This window comes from Aspergillus mulundensis, assembly GCF_003369625.1.
Source record: "Aspergillus mulundensis strain DSM 5745 chromosome Unknown scaffold_11, whole genome shotgun sequence".
Classification (NCBI taxonomy): domain Eukaryota; kingdom Fungi; phylum Ascomycota; class Eurotiomycetes; order Eurotiales; family Aspergillaceae; genus Aspergillus; species Aspergillus mulundensis.
In genome coordinates this window covers 115,744-134,589 of record NW_020797899.1, presented here as the reverse complement: position 1 = coordinate 134,589, position 18,846 = coordinate 115,744, and the positions used below count along the sequence as shown (strand labels likewise).

Below are 18,846 nucleotides of genomic sequence, written 5' to 3'. Positions count from 1 at the left end.
ACCCGCAGCTGATAACAATCCCCGTCCGTGACGGTCCGCCGGTAACTGTCGTAATCTAAACGCCGGCCATTAGACCGGCTCAGTGGCTCTTCATTCAAACTCAACTTAGACTAATATTATACTGTTTGCTTTATTACGCTTCAAATATACTGTAGACCGGCTATCAAGAGTAACGCCTTTCCTTCTCTGTACGCCTGCCCGCAGCCAATACAGCCTGATAAAATCCATCCCAACGGTATAGAACAAAGAGAACAAATCGCGCTGAGCGAAGAGTGTTAAGACGATGCCCGCAACTTCCGAGGACGTAAAGGAAAGAAGGACAAGTTCAACCCTGAACGTCCTGGACCAGCCTTGAAATGAGCGCATACCCAAACAGGAGGGCGAGGCCGACCCAAATCTTGTTACGCTGAAGCCAAGTCTGGCCGACCTCTCGTGCAGCATTACCGCCATCCATGACAGCCCCGATGCCTGGCGCACTGCCGTTGGGACGTCTGCGAAGCGCACTGGTTTCTGGAGAACATTTGGTAGAGGAGGTATTTGGGTCCGGTCTCAACTGGCCGGTCGCAATATCGATGCGGTTCTCCTTGAGCCATTTCCAATTCTCCTGGTCTAAGTCCGGCCACTCCGTGCGGAACTTTAGCCCTCCGTCGCCTGCTTTGACATTATTGATGCCTCTGGAGGTAGGTGTCACACCGGGGGTCGCGCTGATGTGGGTGCCTCCGCCTGTAGAATTCCACCATCTAGAGCGCGCAGCCAGAACTCGTCTTTCCGCTTCTGTTGCGCTTACGCTTCCGGTAGTCATTTCCTCACTAGTCATAAATGAGAGCAAGCCGATAAGGATCGTTGATACTTCCCAAGCCGGATTGAATGACTTTGGGTGGAAATCGCTGATGCTGAGGCAGAGACGGGAGGATGGCTGAAATCGACCACTTGGGGTGTGCATGCGGATTGCGGGAGGGGCAAATGGGTATTCAGGAGGGAACATCAATGTGCCCCAGTATTGGCCATTTTCGTATGGTGTACCCGGGGGACCGGTGAGAATATAATGCCACCTAGAGCACTCAATTAGGTTCTCTAGTGCCTCCGTGAAAGTGCGCTTGGCTTACTCAAGGATGTTGGACTCTGATGGGTGAGCAACGATGAAAGGCGGGGGATTCTTTTGAATATTTTGATATTCGCGAGTGAGCTAATCTAGAATTAGTAGACACTCAAATCGGCCAGCGTTGGGGTTCGGTTTACTCTTTTGTAAGCTGCTTTTGTCGCCATCTTAACAACCGTGCTTATCTTGTTAAAAGTGCGGCGAAGAAGAGGATTAACAAGTATGGCGGAACGAATGACGCGCTAAATGAGAAGGAGAATGAACACAGAGAGCGATGGAGAGCACACGCGAAGGGGGTAAAAAAGGAGGGGGGGGAATTAGTCGAGAAGACGAGTTGTTGATAGTTGTGGAAAGGCGAATACACCGTATAAGGCTACGTACCACGTGACCTACCGGAACTAGGTATTGCTTCAACGGACGCTCTGGGCAGGACTCGATGGGAACCCCATAGCCACAACTGGTCTTTTGCTGGCCATTGCCGCCATCGCCATGTCTTCTCCGCTCTCCGCAGAAGATGGAGACGTATGCACTGCCCTTCCTCCAGTTCAATCAACCATCCTTAACCAGTGGCGCCGTTTATAGATTTTCGAGCGTCTTCAGCGACCCGCCGATCCCAAGGTGCAAGAAGAGCAGCAGCAGGCTGTCAATGAGCGCCTCCACGCAATCTACCAGAAGGCGCAAGATCGTCTCGGAGAGCTGGTGAGGCCCCCAATATCCCTGGCAAGAGTGCTTCGACGTCGATACTGACTAGCTATAACCTAGATTGACCAAAACTCTACCTTACCATGCACTATCTCGTCTGTCCAAGTCCTGAACGCAAAGAATACACGTAGAGGATTTCTCGAAAAGGTTTTCAACCCATTGCTGAGCTCCAATAAGAAGCAACCATATACCCTGTCGGAAGCTTTACGGGAGATATCCGCCCGTGCGGACAAGCTTAACAGATTTGGTCAGTGGGATGATGGGATATGACTTCCAATTCTAACGGGGATAGTAGACATCTTTCAGCAGCCAGTCTCCGTGTATTTGGACCAGACACCAGGCTCCCAAACAGAGCTCCCGAAAATCAATGTGTACTACAACGTCAAGGAGAAGTCCCGAGTACTGCTCAAAACCGGAACTGACCTCGGCAACGCGGAGGGTTCGGCCTATGGTAACCTCCTGTGGCGCAACGTATTTGGAGGCGCTGAGAACCTGAATTTCAATGCCTCGCTCGGCACAAGAACAAGATCCGCTTATCAGGCTGCATTTGACACTCCGATTCTCAGCGACCCGGACTTTCGCCTAGAGCTTGGCGGAATTGCCAGCTCAACGCAAAAGTCATGGGCAAGTCACGAAGAAGTGTTAAAGGGCGGCTGGAGCAAACTTCGGTGGTTAAGTCGGTCTGGCCAACGCCATGAGATGGGTTACAGTGGTTTCTGGAGACAGGTTACAGGTCTTGCGGAGAATGCATCTCCTACAGTCCGAGCGGATGCAGGAGACAGCGTCAAGAGCAGCGTTTTCCACAGTTGGACGACGGATCGCCGGGACAACCCATTCCTTCCCTCCCGAGGCTACTACGCAAAGACCTTTAATGAGCTGGCTGGCTGGGGTCCACTGAAAGGTGACGTCGCATTCTGGAAGTCCGAGGTTGAGACGCAAACCGCCGTCGCAATCCCAATTCCTGGAATCAAGGGAGACAGTGGCGTGAGCTTCACTACTGGATTTCGTGCTGGACTCCTCTATCCGCTTGGCCTCGGCTCTGATTCCCGACCACGCTTGTCTCGCCCCAATGATCGCTTTCAACTCGGCGGGCCAACAGATGTTCGCGGTTTCCGTCTTTCAGGCCTCGGGCCTCGCGACGGCGCTGATGCGGTTGGAGGTGATGTGTATGCAGCAGGAAGCGCCAACCTTCTTTTCCCACTCCCCCGAGTGGGCGTTGAGAAACCTCTCCGGCTCCAGGCCTTTGTCAACGGCGGACGACTACTGCCTCTGAGAACCGCGCAAAAGGCGCCCCCTACCAATAGCGCAGAAGTGCAGGACGCTGTGTCGTCCACCATCTTGGAACTTGGTAACGGCCTGCCAAGTGTTGCGGCCGGTGTCGGTCTCGTTTACGCCCATCCAGCGGCCAGGTTCGAGCTCAATGTCTCCCTCCCGCTGGTGCTGCGCAAAGGCGAGGAAGGCAGGAAGGGGCTGCAGCTCGGAATCGGCATCAACTTCCTGTAAAATCATATAGTTATTGAGGTCCTATAGAAGTCTTTTTTGTACTTTTACTGTTAGCGTTTCGATCATAATTCTGGGCCCTTCACATATAGAGCTTCCAAATTCATATAGTCATCAAGTGTCACATGCGCAGCAACAGGGCGTTACCAGACGGTGGCGAATCAGGCTAGCCCCAGATGCCGTGGATAAAGCACCCTGGACCCTACATGTATAAGCCAAAGCAAGCCCGGACGTCGTTGGACCTTTTAACATAAAATAGAAGATTATCAAAGGTAAACTAAGCAGCCCCTGTCTTCGCCGCAAGCGTCCCACTCCCAATGGACGAGAAAATGGACATGAGACCGAACACGACATAGAACAACGCCAACGGATAAGCTACAAGGCCTCTCATACCACTCATTCGCGCCACGGCACAGAACATCCCAGACGACGAATAAGTGCACCACCCAACTGCAGCAGTTGTAAGCAGGTACCCGAACATGGAATCCATGGGTACAAGGATACCCAAAAGACTCGTTAGCACAAGCGGCAAAAAGCAGTAGCCCAAAACGCTGGCGGAGCGCGGGAAAGTTAAAGTCGCGGAGAAGTGACCCGAGGAGCCGGGTTTGGCGTGTGGATCGTAGTTGACGGATGGGTCTGCGGCGTTAGGCGGCTGCGTTGGGGAGGTTGGTTCAATGGGAGACATGAGGCTGAGAATGAGATGGAGTGCGATGGTGCCGAAGACAGCGACGCCGTAAATGTAGCCGTAGAACACCTTGCCTGAGAGAAGCAGGAAAGTGCCGTATAGGACAATGTAGAGAAGGGCACCGTACAGATCGCTGTCGTCCATGAGGTGCTGGTCGATGCGCGCAAATGGGTTCAGGACTGTTAATGTCTGCGCCATTATGATTAGCCTGCAATGTCGGGCAAGAGGTCGGGCACTGTACCTTAGTCCGTATATGCTCAAAATTGACCCCCAGCTCCTCTAACAGCGGCGGTTCGCCGTCATAACCCTCCGTTCCGAATGCAGCAAGCCACCCGGTCCTCAAGCCTCCCTGTTCACCCATCCTCCCGCTCACACCACCAGGAGGGGATCCGAAACCGCCGTATCCGCCCCCTACCCCTCCAACGGGGTAGCCTTGTGCCGCTGGGTTGGGTGGTGCGCCGAAACCACCATATGAGGCTTGAGAAGGGGTCGTGTGTCCTGAGACTGACGAATAGCTAGATGGGTAAAATTGAAGGTTTTGAGCTGATGACTGAGCTCCATAGTGCTGTTGTTGTGGATAGTATTGCGCCATGATGACAGGGTTCGGTGTTGGCGTTGGCGTGAAGAGATCTCGCGGAAGGCAGAAAAACGAGCGGCACCAGTACCTTTAGGCGCTTGAGTCTCGAAATAGAGGGCTGGTTCCCAATGTATGTTGGAGGGAATTTGTGGTTTGACGCAGGTGGCTCGCTCGTACAGAACACCTGTCGGCGGTGAAGCTCAATCCAATCTACATGTTAGTCATCAAGTACTCCATATCCGCTCATAAATACCTAGAAATCAAGTGTATAGAACTAACTTTCTCAAGTCACAACAACCTTGAGTAATTCCCGAAAGTCAGGAAGTTTGAAAGTGAACATTATGGTCATCAAGCTGAATATCTGACATTTCTAGCCATAATACATTAAATTACTCCAACAGCCTCTCCGCGAGCAGGAGCGCAATTTTCCAACCACTCGCGCGCTTTATCAAGCTCGCCTCCCGCGGCTTCAAGCGCAGCAACGCACCAGGGTAGATCGTACGTTTTCTTACCAGCCGTCCCGTCTTCTTCAACCGCAAGCATTTCCGCAAGCCCCCGCCGTTGCTGGCCTGCTTGATCTGTGCAGAAGTAGAACGGCGAGGTGTGTGGTCCCTTTCCTTGTAGATCGACGGCGTCAACTAGAGGTCGGACATGGTCTAAGATAGTAGTAGCTGCGGTCATTGAAGCCGATCGCTCGGGGGATTGGGGTCGGTTTGCCTTTCCAGTCTTGCAGAACTCATTTTGGCACCACGCTTTTCCGCACCCTTTCATCAGCTGGGTGAGGTAGCGGCGCTCTATTCGTCGCCTCAGCACCTTGCTATCTGGGTCATATGTGTCGACGTAGAAGGGCCCAAAGCATATGTTGCAGAGACCTAGAGTGTTGGACCCCGGCCTAATTGTGCTCTGTACCCCGCGTCCGTCGAGTGTACGCCCACAATTCTGGTTTAGGCAGATTTGAGGGGTGGGCCGGGAGAGGCGTTTGAGATCGTGGTGGCGGAGGTGTGTTTTCATGTCGCGCAGTCGAACGATCTTGTTGCAAAGATGACATTCGGTAGTTCTTCCACCATCTACTAGCTCATGCGGTGTGAGGCCGGAGAGCAGCACCTCCGGATCATGCATATCTGGGTCTGTTTCGCCTTTTTGGGGTACTATCAGTTTGCAAAACTGACACAGTATGTTTTTTGCTGGGCAGAACCTGGTCCGATGTTGAGCAAGATGCTGGATCCCATCTGCTTCGAACCCGCAGGCGCGACATGATTGCTTGGTGTGAAATATTGAAACATGTTTACGCTGGCTAGCCAGGTCATTTCCGAATGAAGCGTCATGTGGACAGTGCCAATGATTTTCCCACTCAAGGGATCGCTTCTGATAAACATTGTTGCATTTGGCGCATCGTATGTTGTTTCGATAGCAGAAGTTCTCGTGCAGTACAAATGTTCCTCGAGAAACCCAACGCTCGCAATTTTTACACTGGACGTCATCAGGTTCGTGTGTATCTGAATCCACGGCCTGACTGTTGACAGCTGAGGTCCCAGATACAAGGCGCAGGCGATAAGGCAATGGCGACAGCTGGTTTTGCGTAATGTCAGATTTATTTGGAACAGCAAACGCGTGAACCGAAATACGGAACGCCTCGGCGTCATCCAATTCCACATTCGTTGGCGCAATGCTGATCTGTTTCTGTGTCTGGCTCGAAAGCTCACCAAAGACAAACTCGTCCAATCGCGGCCGGTTCCTTTGGCGAGCAGAAAGAGGGCTCACGAGCAAGAAAACATCCACAACATCTGCTCCCTCAAGGTTGATCTCTATGCTGTTTCCATCCACCCATTTTCGGAGCTCATAATCCGCGTACTCGCCAGGAAGCACCTGGCCAGTCACTTCTGATCCCAGCTCGAGCACTCCGCCAGCGGACGTGCCTCCTGTAGTTCCAGGCCCGCGCGAAGCTTTCTCCAGCCGCCTCTGTAGTGTTTCGCGGGCTTGTTCCTCATTCAAAGCAACAATATCAACCTCCAAATCAGTATCTACAACACAGATGCCTTCGCCCTCTGGCTCCACCTTGTCGACCAGAAATCTGAACGACCCTTCCTGCACTCCCGAAACGGTCAGAACTTCCCGAGTTGTGAGTGTAGTGTAATTGTCGCGTAAATGACGCTCTAGCAGAGCCTTCCAGTCCTCCGTGTCGTAACCGGCCTCTAGCGGGCGCAGGCGAACATAAGTGCCCTTGGGCAGTTGCTTGGCATGCACCGTAATGGTGGCCTCAAAGTCTTTCTCCAAGTCGTTTATGTCGAGGGCTTCTCTCAAAAAAGTACTAAGAGCGATTTCGCTTTCTCGCGCAGAGAACTCGCGAATCCCAGCGTACATCACACGCTCATTTTGGGGGTTGACAAGACGAAAGGTCAAGGGATGTGGTAGTTGCTGCTGTCTGTGAATACCGTGCTCGCGTGCTTGAGCCTCAGCCGCAAAAGTATGGGGGTTAAATGGGTCAAATGAGTTGGTATGCTGGCGCAAAGGTTGCCGCGATGACACCTCCTGAAGCGGGGCGGCGGAGAGAAGTTGTTCGAGTGCTGATTGTGGAAGAATGATCCTTTAACAAATAATTAGCTTTCACCAAGTGACCCATAGGTTATCCCTTGAACACTTACTTATCTCCAGGTAGTTTCGGCGTATCTTGAGATGGGGTGACAGTAAACTGCGATGACCAGCGAAGTTGGTCTTGTTCCTTAGCCATAGCTTTTGCAATGTCTGAGTAGTCCCCAGAAGGATGCGCAACCCATTCTTAAGGTTGGCCACGACGTTGGTGAGCCTGACGGGAGTCTTGCTGCATCTTCCAGAAGATACCGCCCAGATTTGTCATCCCAGACTCTTTCTCGTCACTCAGTGAGCTATCATTATTAATATTCGTCACTGCACAGTGCACACTGCCTACTGGACAATATAGGAAGTGAAAAGTGGAATATCCTTTTAGGGCTGGTTTGTTTTACTTTCCAACCCCGGCCATAACAGTCGGCCACAATCGAAGAGCAAAATAGCAAGCTATATACAAATGGTATCGAACGAGACTCCGTCGAAACTCAGTGCTATTAAAAAACAAAAAGCCAATCGCGCTATGCTCATTTCAAAATTTGTTTTATGAAAACATTATTTTTGGCAGTGAGAGCGCAGAGCCTAGTAAAGCTCTCGCATTCGATGCCGTGTGCTCGTGTTGCACCAATCGCACTGGGGAAGTCAGTCGGCCATGGGTCGCTTTGTATCAGGATAATGGTTCATACCATAGTGAAGGAGCATCCCTCATTATGTTCGATGCAATAGTCGCCTTGGCATTTTTGGCAATTCCGTTGACAGTCCAACTTGCATGAGGCGCACTAGACGAGGTTACCAGGCGGCTTCCATGTTGAACCCTCTGTGTCACTTACCGTTGGCCCGCACTCCCAGCAGTCCTTACTCACTCCAGGTCCAAGCCTCTCATCGCCAGTACGGGGTCCTCTAACAGCTGTCTGGTGGGGTGACAAATTGCTCCGGACGTGTTCTGGGTGTGGAAGACAACTGTTGCAGAACCACTTGTTACAACGATGACACCACCGATCGACGAGACAATCAGCGCAGCGAGCGATCAACACAGGATGCTCGTTGGGAAAGAGTGCCGGGCGTCTTGCTGCAGCCAAAGACGACGAATGCAACGGCGGTGGTGTGAGGAGGGGGAAGTGTTCCGCTGGGGACTGTCCCCAGATGGCCGGGCCTTCTTCAGACGCGTGACAACGGTCACAGCCCCTAGGACCCAAGGCAATCGTTGCGATCGCTGGTCCGAGTAGCCGCCCCATAAGCTGACCATCCTCCGTCTCCTGAGATTTCGTGGCATGTAATTCGATATCATGCCGAGGGCCGCGGCAGAGGGTAGCATCGAAAGCAATGATTCCTTCGCATTTTTGGAGGGTCTGCGCCCAGCCATCCTCAATGTGGCGCTTGAGAAGTTTACCTGATGGGCTATACCACGCGTTTTGACGCTGTTTCTCCTCTTGGTTGAGAGTCGGCGTCACGTCCCCCATTGTGCGTTGACTCCACCAATCTCGATATTTGCTTCGAACAGCGGCCCGAGGGCGATCCACGGGGGTAAAGTAGTAGATACCTTTGATGCGGGGTGTTCCAGCGGGCCGCGTCGGTCGAATAGCATAGCTGAGTGCTTGCATGAGTTTCCGCTCATTTAAGTGCCGGCATTCTCGAATAGACAGGAGGTTGAGATTGAAGCGGTCCGATAGAATAATATCCGAGACCAGATCAGCTGGAACGGACAAGCCATCCAGAATAAGAGTTCGTACGTCACGTAATATACATCTTCCCTCTAAATTGGCGTAGATGCCTCTCAAAGGCCCGGAGTAGAATTCATCTTCGGTCAGCGATTCATCCATGCGCTCAGCCCGCCACACCTGGCCACCAGGATCGATGGAGCCCTGGTCAGCCAGTTGAGCACCTCGACAATTGGATAAGTCAAGGCGCCGAAAGATATATGGGGTTTCCATGATCAAGGCGCGTATATAACGCGAGGTGGCCGACAGCGCTAGGAGAGAACCGGGAGAAAGATATGGCACCAAGTGGTCGAGGATCAAACCATTGCCTAGAAAATCTTCGAATGAAGTAGCATCGGACGCGGCCGGCTCAGTTCGCTCCTTGACGCTCTCCTCTTCATCACTGAGTTCGATTTCGCGAATGGCGGGAACGAGACCTAGTTCCTTGGGAGTCAATCGGCGGGTGCCATAGAAGAAATCGGGGGCACAGCCGATGAGATTTTGACGGTAGGCAGCCATAGCTCCAACGGCCAACTCCTCGCCCCGAATTACCATCGAGCTAGCATTCGGTTGGATCTCCTGAAGAGCAGCTCTGGCCTTGACGAGTTCCGTCTCCAGCAGATTAATGGTTGATTGAAGAACAGCGGACATGTTCTTTGTGTTATCAGGGTCGATGCTAGTGACTAAGACAGACCAAAGTGCTTCTGACATACTACCAGGATATTATTGTAGACCACTTGGAGAGGGGACAGAACAACAATGAATTTTGGAGGTGGCAAAAAGGCGTTCTGGAATCTGTATGGCTGGGAGGTCCGTGGAGCGGACCACGGAGGGGTGTGCTCTTCTTAGCGGACACGTTCAGGTACGGAACTATAGGGTATTTCAAAAGGGATCGGGAACCAAACGCTGACTGGAATCGGCAGTCAAAGCGACAATGAATGAGGAGTGGGGAAATGCAACACATTAAATAGAACGGAGTATCAAGCAACCGAGACTAGAAGGGAAGACGGAGGAGTCAGGGATGGATGACCTTAATATTGATGATAGACCAGGGGCTGCCAAAAAGCTTCACCGGACGACAACTCGGGTCTTATGATATTACTCCGTACTATTTCTCCGTCGAGGATGATGCCGTTTTATAGATTATCGCATGTACTCCGTACAACTCAGAGGCTGCAAAAAGCAAAGACAGCACAGCATTGCTGCACAGGCCCAACTAAGGAGGTAACACAGCAGCGTCCTGGCCTTTATGGGTTCAATCAGAACATTCAAAAGGGGATTCTCATCGCACCTCTAGGCTGCTCCGTACAGAGTAGACGTGGTGCAGACAGTAGTCTAGATAGACATCAAGACTGAGTTGAGTGTATGGTTCCACCCAAGGGTCATCCGATCTGGGTTGGCCCCACTCAAGCCGAGGCCCTGGATTTGAAGGATCACTGGTCACGCGGTCCCGGCCAACGCATCAACCGGAGATCAGCCACCCGTGGCTTCTAGAACCCATTCATAAATTTACCCCAACTGGTTGAGCTTCTCCAAAAGATTCATGCGGTAAATGATAGTAATTGAGGACTTTCTACAGATTACTTGGAACGTACTTCGCAGACCTTAATCAAGGAGCAAAACGGTGGCAAGTAAATGAAAAGCCCAGAGATAAGCCTTCACCGTTCACCCTTGCAGATCCAAGCAAATTTCTGGGGACAGCATTGCCGGGTGTCTTGGCACTGCGAGAGTCCTCAAACTGCCAAGACAAGGGTTGCATTACGTCTCCGCCGACTCCTGTAAATATAAAATGTGCAAGCTTGGGCTTTTTAAAGTAATAGTCATCTGTGTCGGTTAATCTACAGAGATATGTGGACTACTCCGTACTCCGGACTCAGTTGGTCTCAACAAGGCGACTCAGCTCTTCGCCTCTTTACAGTGCACTTTGTATTTAGTCCAACGCCTACACCGTAGATCCATGATGCCAAGTCCCCGTGGTGCAAATATCTCCCTCCGAGTGAGATGACCGTGGACCGTGGTTCGTCACTCACCAGGCTTCCGTTTTCCGCGATGATATTATTAGAGATGATTAAGTCGATCCTCGCTTTGGCAAGCAATGACCGCCACCCTTGTGCTCTCCCAGATGGTGATGGCGCTCAGCACCAAGAAATAAGGAGTATACTCGGAATGCTCTTACAGCTCCTTACTTGATGTACAGCCACACGCTACTCCATATATGCAGTGATTTATTCGCAGCTACTGTAGTTCTAGGTGCCACGAATAAAGCAGCTACTTTGCAGGGGGTATTATTATATGTCGACATTCACTCAGGCAAGTTTAACCTTCTATTTGAACAGCTTGGAGACTGCTACCTCCTTGTCGTCATGCTTGTTGAGAATCTTAGCCGTGGCCAAGTCAAAGTCCTCTTGCGTGACATGTACGCGCCGCTCTCGGAGGGCGTACATGCCCGCCTCTGTACATACACCCTTGAGTTCAGCTCCGGAGCATCCGTTCATTTTCTCCGCAATCTTTGTCAGGTTGATCCCACGCGTCAGGTTCATCGATCGAGAATGGATCCGTAGGATATCCGCACGGGCTTCCACGCTATCGTAGGAAAGAAAGACTGTCAGAAACAACGCCTTACACGCGAATAACGCAACAATCAGAAAGGAAGGGCCTTACGATGGGGGTGGAAACTCGATCTTTCGGTCAATTCGTCCAGGTCGCAGCAATGCAGGGTCCAGAATGTCCAGTCGATTAGTGGCCATGATGATCTTGATGTTCTTCGTCGGTTCGAATCCGTCCAACTGGTTGAGGAGTTCAAGCATTGTACGCTGAACCTCAGAATCACCCGAGCCCGCGGAATCTATTCGGCTAGAACCAATGCTGTCGATTTCGTCCATAAAAATGATGCTAGGCGCATGCTCTCTTGCCATGACGAACAGTTCACGAACCATACGGCTACCTTCACCGATGTATTTCTGTACAAGCTCAGAACCGCTAACACGTATGAACCGGCAGTCCGTATGATGAGCCACGGCTCGAGCAAGGAGGGTCTTTCCGGTACCCGGGGGTCCGTAAAGAAGAACCCCTTTGGGCTGTGCAATTCCTAGAGACTCAAACAATTCGGGATGTTTCAAGCCAAGCTCAATGACCTCCTTAATTTCCTTTATCTGCTGGTCAAGACCGCCAATCATGTCATATGTACTGTCGGGAACCTTCTCGACCATCATTAGGGAAACCAGCGGGTCCACGGATGACGGAAGCATTTTTTCCAGTTTGTAAGAGTCGGAGAGTAGGGCAACACGTTTGCCGACGGTCAGTTTACCGATATCAACGCCATCCGCGATGTCAACGACTATACAAGGTCCCTAGTTAGCACCGACCTTCCCAGCTAGTAGATGATGGGGCAGTGTATCAATAGCATCTTACCGTATTTTCCCTCCGGATGTACCTTCACCAAGACCTTCTTTGTGCTCATGACTTTCACCACCTCTCCGACGTAAGAACCGGGCTGTTGAAGGAGGCCGAGTTCCTCTCGCAGTAGGCGCACTCGCGAGTTATAGTCATTGCGTTGTGCTTCGAGTCGCCGCAACACAGCTTGTCCTTGGATAATCTCGAGCTTCATGCTCTCGATCTTGTTGCGGTAGTAATTGTCAAGCGCCATGATGGATGGGACTCCTAGGAGTAAGCGTATATGAGTTGGTTCTCACAGCCCGGCGGAAAACTTCTAAATCGCAGTGCACCAAGGATCTTTGAACGGTGTACTCCGCTGGGGTGAGGCAGCCGGCTTCAAGAACTGGGAGAAAAGGTGTGTTGATTGGGAGTCGTATAACGAGCCAGATGTCGGGGGACAGGTACGTAGCTCTGAGCGGCGTTCCAGTCAGCAGTGCCGCTTTAGAACCAGAGCTCTCATTATCACGTGATCTATGCTTTGCATACAGCTTTACTGTATCTTGACGGTTCTATCGCATTGCTATGTCTAGACTTACCTGTAGCCTGACTAGGTGTGAATATGAAGTTGCTATCAACTGGCAGCCTCTGAACCGGCAAGCTCATAATGTAGCCGGTACAGAAGAAATTTAGTGTTGGGCATTACCTATACTCCGTACGGTATTTGTATCTCTATATTATCAAATGCTTTTCACCTTCAAGCAGGCTCTGAAATGATGATATCTAGCGCAATAGTTAAGAAGAAACGAGTGTGTATGTTTATATTATCAAGCCTCATTCAACTTCACCATCACAGGCAACTATATCAACTATGATAAGTGAGGTCATTTGTAATCCTGATGTCTGAACCACTGGTTGGATGACAAGCAATCATCCTCTCGCAGGATACCTACTGCCTAGCATTGATTTAACGTCCCAGTGCCATGTCCACTTGACTCTCGTTTTTGCTGCTCATGCCCTTTTAACGCAAGGCCTGTTCTCTTGCGATCTTTCAGGTGACTGCCTGCTGCGGGGAATGACGCCTTATCGTCTGATCCAGTCCGTGCTTAGGTAGACTTGACTCAAAATTCAAGTCCTGCTTTTTCGATTCTACACCATAATGTAACTTGGGAGCTCCATGATCGTTATTCATACATAATAAAGTGCAGGTCACTTTGTTGTTTTCTCATCGTTCTCTTTTTCTCTGCCTTTGCTCCGTGTTAGCTCCCAGCCACCGCTGTTTACTATCTGCCCAAGAACTGTCAGGCTCAAGGTGAACTCGACAAGAGAGGCCACATACTAGCCATGACCGACAAACAGGGCGATGCGCGTGCTACATTGTCTTTCGCTCCGTCTGATTCTTCCTCACGCCTTACTCCAACTGTGTCCGGAGAAAATACTAGGACGTCGTCGGGGACGGTGCGTCTGTCAAGAATGACCTCCCAAACCCGAAGCTACGGTAGGGCCACTATTTTCTTTTTTTTTCTACTACTAGCTGTCGCTGACTATTTGCCATCTATAGGTACCTTGGATACGCCTGTGAGATCGACTGTTGATCCCCAATTCACCGAGAGTCAAGCTGAGAGCTCGAGTCGCGTCCCATTGCCCGGGTCGCCGTCAATCGCCCCGCTACAAATGGATGGGGACAAGTTGAGGAAGCCGCCTGTAACGCGCCGGATGTCATCTAAACGCCACATACCCCATAAAGGTCAGGAGTTCTCTACAGATGATGATGTCCACGAGATCGAGGAGGATATCGCTCTACAGGCGTCTACTACCCAACCTTCGCCTAGAATAGGGCCAGTGCGGAAGCAAAGCTCTTTAAGACGAAGGTTGAACCCCCGGGTAAATCCATTTGCATCTCCCGGCAACGATGATGATAACGAGGACGAGTACGATGACGATATTGGCCTGCCAGAACCAAGCCTGGACGCAAGCGGGAAAGATTCATCTTCGCAACTCCCTGACGACGATGACGACGATGATGACGAGAGAATGAACGATGAGGAGGCAGAGGATGATGAGACGAGTGACGCCGAGAGCTTTACGCTTAAGGATCGCCAGCAGGCCATAAATGAGACTCACCCGTTTGGAATCCGGTTATGGAAACCAGCTCTCTACAAGAAAAGTCGCTCGGTAGAGAAGACTGCAGAGGGCGACATCCATTCGTCGCCGGGAGGTAGGGTCAGCACCCTTTTATTCTTGATGAATCTCCTGTGGACGTTATTTTTCGGCTGGTGGCTTGCGATTGCCGCATTACTGGGCGCTATTGCTTGTTTCATATTCTCATATTCTACCAGTGCAGTAGAATACGGCAAGGCCTTTTCCGGTCTTTCGTGGTACTTGTTTTACCCCTTCGGCTCCTTCGTTCGCCTTGATACAGATGAACACTATGCCGATGAGGATGAGGGAGAAGGCCGCAGCATTAGTGAGTATGCGCAGTGGCAAAGCGGCGATCTCGAGAACGGCGGGTTGTTTTTTGGACCCCCTCGCAACCGGTCACTTGTGGGACGGAGAAGGAATAGTGTTGATTCGGCCGGGGAGCAAGACAGTCTCTTGGGCCGCGCACCAAGAGCGGGCTCTGAAGACAGCTCTCTCCGCCCCAAACGCCGTCTGTTTGGCCGTGGGGAGTGGACACTGGGGCGCGTTGTATTCTTCGTTTTCTTCTACTTCCTTGTAGGGCCACTGATGCTTCTCGTCTCGCTCATCTGTTGGCTACTCGTTTTCTGGATTCCAATGGGCCGTGTGACGCTTATCCTCTTTGACCATCTTCGCAGGCATCCTTTAGCTCTATCGTACCATTCTGATATGACATTTACCCGAATCAGTCCCGGATCTTCGGCTTCAGTTCTCCTATGCACCTATCGTGCAGCCGGTTTGAGGTATTGGAAGTATACGGTTGGTGGCACAAATGTCTTCCTTATCAACTTACTCGCCGTTGTTGTGTTCGTGGTCTTTGACTACTTCCTCTTGAGGGAGGCCCTTGGTCTTCATATTTGGATCACCCATCCTGGCCTCATATTTACGCTTGCTCTGCTCTCCGTCATTCCTTTGGCTTATTTCATTGGCCAGGCTGTTGCGTCCATTTCTGCGCAGTCTTCGATGGGCATGGGTGCCGCCGTGAACGCGTTCTTTTCGACCGTGGTTGAGGTCTATCTTTACTGCGTTGCCTTGACTGAGGGTAAAGGTCGCCTTGTTGAAGGGAGTATCGTCGGCAGTATATTTGCTGGTATTCTGTTCTTACCGGGGTTGTCTATGTGCTTTGGTGCCATCAAGCGCAAAACCCAACGCTTCAACGTCAAGTCTGCGGGAGTCACGTCAACAATGTTACTCTTCGCTGTTATCGCCGCCTTCGGTCCCACCTTATTCTACCAGGTTTATGGAAGCGTAAGTCTATCCCATGATAATGCGAATGTCGCTGATGAAGGGCTCAGCATGAACTCAATTGTCACGCGTGTGAGAGCGACATGGAACCTGGTAGCAGTGACTGCCGTCGTTGCTACTTCTCCCAGGTACCAGCCATTAATGATGGCTTCTTTCAGAAAGCTGTTCAGCCGTATTCGTGGATCGCCGCCATTTTCCTATTCTTATCTTACGTTATTGGGCTGTGGTTCACCCTGCGAACGCACGCCGCCCTTATTTGGGCCACAGAAATTGATGAGAAAAAAGCTGCACCTCTCACTCAAGAGCAAAGTACAGATGATTCAAGGCACGAGTTCTTCTCGGCTACTCACTTGGCAGCTTCTAGTGGAAATACTGGGTCACGAAATTCGGTTCGAGATTCGCAACTGTATAGGAGGATACTAGGACAATCTCTAAGAGACGTTGGGCTGACTGAAAATGCTGGTGAGTACGATACAAACCAGCCTGAATATGATCCTCCGCGTGGTAACAGCACGACGCCATATCTTGTACCCCGAAAAGAAGGAAACGACAACCAGTCGCCTTTTACAGAGTATACTGGGTTTTCCGGGGAGCAGAACGAAAATCTTGTTCGGAAAGTAACCGAGGTGGCGGCTACCGCTGCTACTGTTGCCGCCCGGGATGTCGCTCGAACCCGCAAGCTGTCAGGACCTCGCGGACTAGCCCGCCCAGGCACAAAATCCGCCCTTTCGAAACAAGTCAAACCGATTCTAGAAGACCATGACGATGTTGGGCTCGAGCAAAGCCCTACTACTTCCGGCGGACATGACGCCCCGAACTGGAGTAGAACGAAGTCTTCGGTTATCCTCCTCGTAGCCACTGTTTTCTATGCAGTGATCGCCGAGATCCTCGTCAACACTGTTGACGTTGTATTGGAGAGTGTCGATGTCGATGAGAAGTTTCTGGGCATCACATTGTTTGCGCTGGTGCCCAACACGACAGAATTCTTGGTACGTGTGGTGCATCTGATGTGCCCTGACAGCTGGAGCTACCTGATTAACTGATTGTAGAACGCCATCTCGTTCGCCATGAATGGCAATATTGCACTGTCTATGGAGATCGGATCCGCCTATGCGCTACAGGTTTGCCTTCTACAGATACCCGCCCTCGTATTGTTCAGTGCCTTCTACGCCCGCGCTTTGGACCCAGAACATTTGATTACACACTCATTCAAGTAAGTCGACCCAATGCCGCGCGCAAATTCCTCGGGGTCCTTTACAAAACAAAAGAGAGCCTGGAGTAGATGGGCTAATGCAAACTTTAGTCTAATTTTCGCGCAATGGGATATGATCACAGTCATCCTTTGCGTATTCCTCCTCTCTTACGTGTACGGTGAAGGCAAAAGCAATTATTTCAAGGGCTCGGTTCTTGTCCTCACCTACCTTGTCGTCGTGAGCGGCTTCTTTCTCTCTGGCTACAGTAACATGGATACGATGGGTGTTGATCGCTTTGACACATTGGCCCTGGGCGGCAGGTCTGAGAAGTATTATACTATTGGCAGGTCGAGAAGTGGTGCTGCCTATTAGCATGTATACTGATCAACTTAGTCGGTAGGTTGCTTCTTATCATCGTTTGCGTCCCGACGATCTTTTCTAGCCTAGACAGCCTTTGAGCGCGGCATGCGTCATGTACTTCACAGGCGGCATTTTGGGTAATAGTTACAATTAGCTTTACTTGATCACAATGGTGGTTGACATGTGTAGAGTTGGGTAGACTGCGCCACTTACCGTGATACCATTATACAGACTGGCTGCGTGGTTGAGCAGGAAGACTTCCTGTCTTCCGTACCTCTATCTCTGGTGGAGACCATGTCCCCATTGGCTGACATATGCTCAGTGGGCAAGAAGGATCGAGTTGAGAGGTGTTGTAGAAACTACTATGTTCTGGAGTATAGACCATGAGAACAGATGATTTAGAGTCAATTACGATGGTAGGGTTCTTAAATCATCTATTAGGGTTAGGCGTCTAGTTAAGGCGTGGATAACTTCAAGGAGGACTGGGGGGTTAGAGGTTAAAAGGGGAAATGAAAACAAACGACGTGGCGGCCTACTTTCAAGTTGGGCCTGTTGATTACCTGTCATCGTAGTCTTACTCTCAGGCTAATTCGAGGCCATCGCTTAAAGTAGACCCTAGCACTCGCTTCAAATCTGGCCATGCCTCATAAATTATTCATATATGTGCTCACGAACTTTTGCCGGCATTCTAGCTCTGAAAAGCTACAGGAAGTCTCATTGCCGTTCCCCTCCTCCGGACATGGCCAAGAACGTAACAATGAGGAACACCCACCAGTACCTAAGGGAAATTAGTCCCGGGCTAGAAAGAAGTAATTAAAAGCACTCACTTCTGAAACATAGTCTTCTCCGGTTGTTCCTCTGAATTCTTACCGTCCCGACCAACAACAATCGGGCGATTGAGGTGCGGGCTAGGACCGAGCTCATCCGCCACGAGCTCAACTAGGATGCTATGTAACGAGGATGTAGACACAGAGGTAGAGTCCAAGGAGACATGATAGATTTCGTTGGAAGGACTAACATGCAGGCGGAGAATCGGCTTTTGTGATGCAACAAGTCCCGTCAGCGCAGACGGTGATACGAGCGTGCCAACCCATTGCCGCGAATTCGTAGAAGTCGCAGCATAGAAGCCTACGCGTGCTATGCCCTGGGAGAGTTCTGTGGGAGGAGGAGAATAGTCGATGAGATCTGACTTTAGCGTTGCGGTATCGTATGAGACATGGGCGAGCACTAAGGGTTCGGCCTGGTCAAGATGCCAATATAGGATTTCAAGCTGCGGCGAATACGAAGATAGAACGGGCGATAAAAAGAAGAGAAGGAATATGGATATGTAGAGGAGCTTGAAGCTCTGCAACGAGCCCATTGTGAAGAGGCGTGGATACAGACGACTGATTATGAGGGAGGTTGCTCCCGCCCCGGCCTTGGCCGCATGGAGCTACCTACTTGTTTACCGCCTTCGGGATTTATTCCGCCCGAGGATGCACGCCAAGGATTGACGGGTCAGTGAAGCTTTTGAGGCACATTGAATTTCGCCCCGGGCCTCGAGAGTACTACACTCAAAAGAAAAACAGCAGACAGAACCTCTCTCTACCGACGTTGAGGGCGCCTTCCGCGAATAATGCACTGAAAGTTTGTTGAACGCGGCTGTGCTACTCCCT

The 18,846-nt window shown here is 51.0% G+C and overlaps 8 protein-coding genes across 8 annotated transcripts; 2 read left to right on the top strand and 6 right to left on the bottom strand.

The window, feature by feature from the left end:
- Positions 1-325: 325 nt before the first annotated feature.
- Positions 326-1,266, bottom strand: DSM5745_08972 (ubiquitin-conjugating enzyme E2; the record flags this gene model as incomplete). The annotated part of the gene is made up of 3 exons (XM_026750988.1): positions 326-1,052; positions 1,107-1,186; positions 1,240-1,266. The coding sequence occupies 3 exons, from the start codon at positions 1,264-1,266 to the stop codon at positions 326-328; spliced, it is 834 nt and encodes a 277-aa protein (XP_026600074.1).
- Positions 1,267-1,588: 322 nt separating this feature from the next.
- Positions 1,589-3,304, top strand: sam50 (SAM complex subunit SAM50; the record flags this gene model as incomplete). The annotated part of the gene is made up of 4 exons (XM_026750987.1): positions 1,589-1,621; positions 1,682-1,798; positions 1,862-2,048; positions 2,097-3,304. The coding sequence occupies 4 exons, from the start codon at positions 1,589-1,591 to the stop codon at positions 3,302-3,304; spliced, it is 1,545 nt and encodes a 514-aa protein (XP_026600073.1).
- A 274-nt stretch (positions 3,305-3,578) lies between these two features.
- On the bottom strand, positions 3,579-4,578 carry DSM5745_08970 (transporter YIP1; the record flags this gene model as incomplete). The annotated part of the gene is made up of 2 exons (XM_026750986.1): positions 3,579-4,175; positions 4,228-4,578. The coding sequence occupies 2 exons, from the start codon at positions 4,576-4,578 to the stop codon at positions 3,579-3,581; spliced, it is 948 nt and encodes a 315-aa protein (XP_026600072.1).
- A 369-nt stretch (positions 4,579-4,947) lies between these two features.
- On the bottom strand, positions 4,948-7,291 carry DSM5745_08969 (putative ubiquitin fusion degradation protein (Ufd1); the record flags this gene model as incomplete). Its single annotated transcript, XM_026750985.1, has 5 exons — positions 4,948-5,699; positions 5,759-6,033; positions 6,078-6,132; positions 6,189-7,147; positions 7,206-7,291. 5 exons carry the CDS (start codon positions 7,289-7,291, stop codon positions 4,948-4,950), a joined length of 2,127 nt encoding a protein of 708 aa, XP_026600071.1.
- Positions 7,292-7,925: 634 nt separating this feature from the next.
- Positions 7,926-9,494, bottom strand: DSM5745_08968 (uncharacterized protein; the record flags this gene model as incomplete). Its single annotated transcript, XM_026750984.1, has 1 exon — positions 7,926-9,494. The coding sequence occupies one exon, from the start codon at positions 9,492-9,494 to the stop codon at positions 7,926-7,928; it is 1,569 nt and encodes a 522-aa protein (XP_026600070.1).
- Positions 9,495-11,167: 1,673 nt separating this feature from the next.
- DSM5745_08967 (proteasome regulatory particle base subunit RPT6) lies at positions 11,168-12,489 on the bottom strand (the record flags this gene model as incomplete). The annotated part of the gene is made up of 3 exons (XM_026750983.1): positions 11,168-11,426; positions 11,505-12,180; positions 12,255-12,489. 3 exons carry the CDS (start codon positions 12,487-12,489, stop codon positions 11,168-11,170), a joined length of 1,170 nt encoding a protein of 389 aa, XP_026600069.1.
- A 1,070-nt stretch (positions 12,490-13,559) lies between these two features.
- Positions 13,560-17,231, top strand: DSM5745_08966 (calcium/hydrogen antiporter; the record flags this gene model as incomplete). The annotated part of the gene is made up of 6 exons (XM_026750982.1): positions 13,560-13,713; positions 13,777-15,641; positions 15,689-16,627; positions 16,688-16,851; positions 16,942-17,160; positions 17,225-17,231. 6 exons carry the CDS (start codon positions 13,560-13,562, stop codon positions 17,229-17,231), a joined length of 3,348 nt encoding a protein of 1,115 aa, XP_026600068.1.
- A 674-nt stretch (positions 17,232-17,905) lies between these two features.
- Positions 17,906-18,551, bottom strand: DSM5745_08965 (uncharacterized protein; the record flags this gene model as incomplete). Its single annotated transcript, XM_026750981.1, has 2 exons — positions 17,906-17,969; positions 18,019-18,551. 2 exons carry the CDS (start codon positions 18,549-18,551, stop codon positions 17,906-17,908), a joined length of 597 nt encoding a protein of 198 aa, XP_026600067.1.
- Positions 18,552-18,846: the final 295 nt, after the last annotated feature.